This window comes from Cibotium barometz, chromosome 50, assembly GCF_041138505.1.
Source record: "Cibotium barometz isolate CiBa-2024 chromosome 50, ASM4113850v1, whole genome shotgun sequence".
NCBI classification, from domain to species: domain Eukaryota; kingdom Viridiplantae; phylum Streptophyta; class Polypodiopsida; order Cyatheales; family Cibotiaceae; genus Cibotium; species Cibotium barometz.
This window is the reverse complement of record NC_141095.1, coordinates 21,327,670-21,330,083: the sequence shown is the minus strand read 5'-3', so window position 1 is coordinate 21,330,083 and position 2,414 is coordinate 21,327,670. Positions and strand designations below refer to the sequence as shown.

General features: G+C 43.9%; 1 protein-coding gene across 1 annotated transcript; it reads right to left on the bottom strand.

The window, feature by feature from the left end:
- Positions 1–1,594: 1,594 nt before the first annotated feature.
- LOC147609932 (uncharacterized) lies at positions 1,595–2,192 on the bottom strand. Its single transcript, XM_086787228.1, has 2 exons — positions 2,151–2,192; positions 1,595–2,062 (listed from the first exon to the last, which is right to left on the bottom strand). The coding sequence occupies exons 1-2, from the start codon at positions 2,190–2,192 to the stop codon at positions 1,595–1,597; spliced, it is 510 nt and encodes a 169-aa protein (XP_086643354.1).
- Between the last annotated feature and the right edge of the window lie 222 nt (positions 2,193–2,414).

The window sequence follows — 2,414 nt, the reverse complement described above, 5'->3', positions numbered from 1 at the left end:
TTGTGCATGCACAATAAGCGCAGGACAGAGATTCTCCCAAATGTCTCAACGCTGTACTTTTCCAAAGTCCGTGAGGATGAGAACATCACCTATTACGTACGGCAGGATGCAGAGGTGTTCTTACTTGCGTTGAGTCAGGTTGCAGAGGTATTTGTGTGGACCTCCCACAGAGGCAGGGAATTAGAGACAACCATGGATAAGTGCCTTCCTCAAGCCAAGAAATGCATGAGTGGATGGCTGTCTCAAACCGCTTGCCATGTTTGCAATCCTCCTAGGCCAATGTTCTTGAAAAACCTGGATACCTTCTGGCATCTTTTCCCGAAATTCAATAAGACAAATACACTTGTGCTAGATGACTCATTGTATAAAATGTACTCTAATGATCCTGTATGCTATGTGATCCTTCCTGAAGTGGAGAAGCAGACTGAGGGACAGTGGGAAAATTTTCTGAAACATGATGTGGCTGACTTTGTGTTGCAGTGGGCAGAAAGTGCTGACAGAGCAAAAACTGTCAGAGAGTGCCCTTTTGATGTCAGGGATGATGCCTTGCAACGGTCGAATTGGAGATGTTGAGGAAATGAAAGAAATTGAAGCCCCCACGTTGCCAAAAATTACCCCCAACTGGATCCTAAAGAAAGAAAGTATAAGCGTCCAAAGAGTAAAACAACAAATTAGAAGTGCTTTTGCTGGCATTTTTCCCATTGTACAGAGGACTGCCTATAGCCCCTTCATTGCCATGCCACCATGCCCTTACTGTGTAGCTTAATGTACTCTGAGACCGTGCCTTTATTTTGTGGCTAACTTCCAACACTCCTTGACATATATACAAACAAAAATGGTTTTGACCTTGGAACGATTTTGTGTCGATCTGGTGTCATTTTATTTAGTTTATACTGTTTGTGGACTCTTAAGAAAGTGATGGTCTAAAAGTGCTTGTACTGAAGTGCTTGTCAAGTGGTTTAAAGTGCTGGTCTAGACACTAAAAGTGCTTGTCAAGTGGTTTGAAAGTGCTTATCTAGGTATTGAAGTGCTTGTCAAGTGGTTTGAAAGTGCTTATCTAGGTATTGAAGTGCTTGTCAAGTGGTTTGAAAGTGCTTGTCTAGATACTAAAAGTGCTTGTCCAGGTACTGAAGTGCTTGACAAGAATTTTTCAAGTGGTCTGAAAGTACTAAACATGTGCTTGTCTAGGTACTAGAAAGTGCTGGCTAACTGCTGGTAAGGTAATCTGAAAGTGCTTGTCCAGGTGCTTAAAGCGCTTGTCAAGTGGTCTGGAATGCTTGTCTAGGTACTAAAAGTACCTAACAGGTGCTTACCATGTGGCCTCCAAGTGCTTGTCAAAGTGCTTGTGTAGGTACTTCAATTGTTTGGGAAGTGCTGGTCAAGTGGTCTGAAAGTGCTTGTCTAGGTACTTAAAGTGCTTTTCAAGTAATCTGAAAGTGCTTGTGTAGATCCTAGAAGTGCTTGTGTAGGTACTAGAAGTGCTTGTCAGGTGGTCTTAAAGTGCTTGTCTACTACTGAAAGTGCTGTCAAAGAGTTGAACGTGCGAAATAGTGCTTCTTAGGAGGACGCATTGTGCTAGCTTGAAAGTTAGAGTTTACAAGTTCTCCTCTGGGGGCATGCTATTATAGATTTGTTCAAATACATCATTTGACAATTCATATACATTAGGCTCACCTTCTACCGAGCACATCGGAAACCTGATGCATCGCACTAGGTGGGAGTAGATAAAAGCAGGGGGCTTGTCATCCAAAAGAACGTAGGTGTCATCTTGGCCATTTACCTTGTCGTAGAAGAGTCCCTCAACGACAAATGAGTTCTTTTGAATACGGTTATGCCATTCATCCCTTTCAGATTTGATGGTCAAGCGCTTGGTTTTAGTGCACTTCAAGATGTAGAAGTCTGCACCTGGCTCTTCTGCATTCACTGCGAAGTTCTGGCCAACCATCAAGGCATCACTTAGGTCGTCATGGTGGCCAGCATACATGGGGGCTCCTGGTAACTCATCATCGCTGGATGCTTCTCCATCGTTTTGAACATTGACATGCGGTTGTATTCGCAAGTACTACCACCTCTCAACGTGGTCCTTGTTTACACATCTCCTCCATTGGCCTTTCATGCACGCATGGCAAAAGCAAGACAATGGTCTGCACCACAGCCCGTGCATATCTCATTGACTGTAGCCGTTTTGACATAGTGGAAGGATCGAGACCCTTTGATCCGCATGCAATCCCACTCTCTATCTATGTCTACATCACCGAGCTTGACCTCCCAGAATCTACGATCGACTTTCTTCCCTGTCATCAATGGACATTCTTTCTTGAGGGTTGCGTTGAGGAATGCCACCACACTTGAAGCGTTATGTAGCACCCATCCATCAGATTTTAGTTGCTCCTATGTGAGAGCTCTTTTGAGCA

What these genes read in the sequence shown, in the direction of transcription:
- LOC147609932 (XM_086787228.1), bottom strand. Translation starts at nt 2,192, where the DNA reads ATGTCAAAACGGCTACAGTCAATGAGATATGCACGGGCTGTG. An exon ending in TGAGATATGCACGGGCTGTG is followed by an intron (nt 2,063 to 2,150) that starts GTGCAGACCATT and finishes GAGAGGTGGTAG; the next exon opens with TACTTGCGAATACAACCGCA.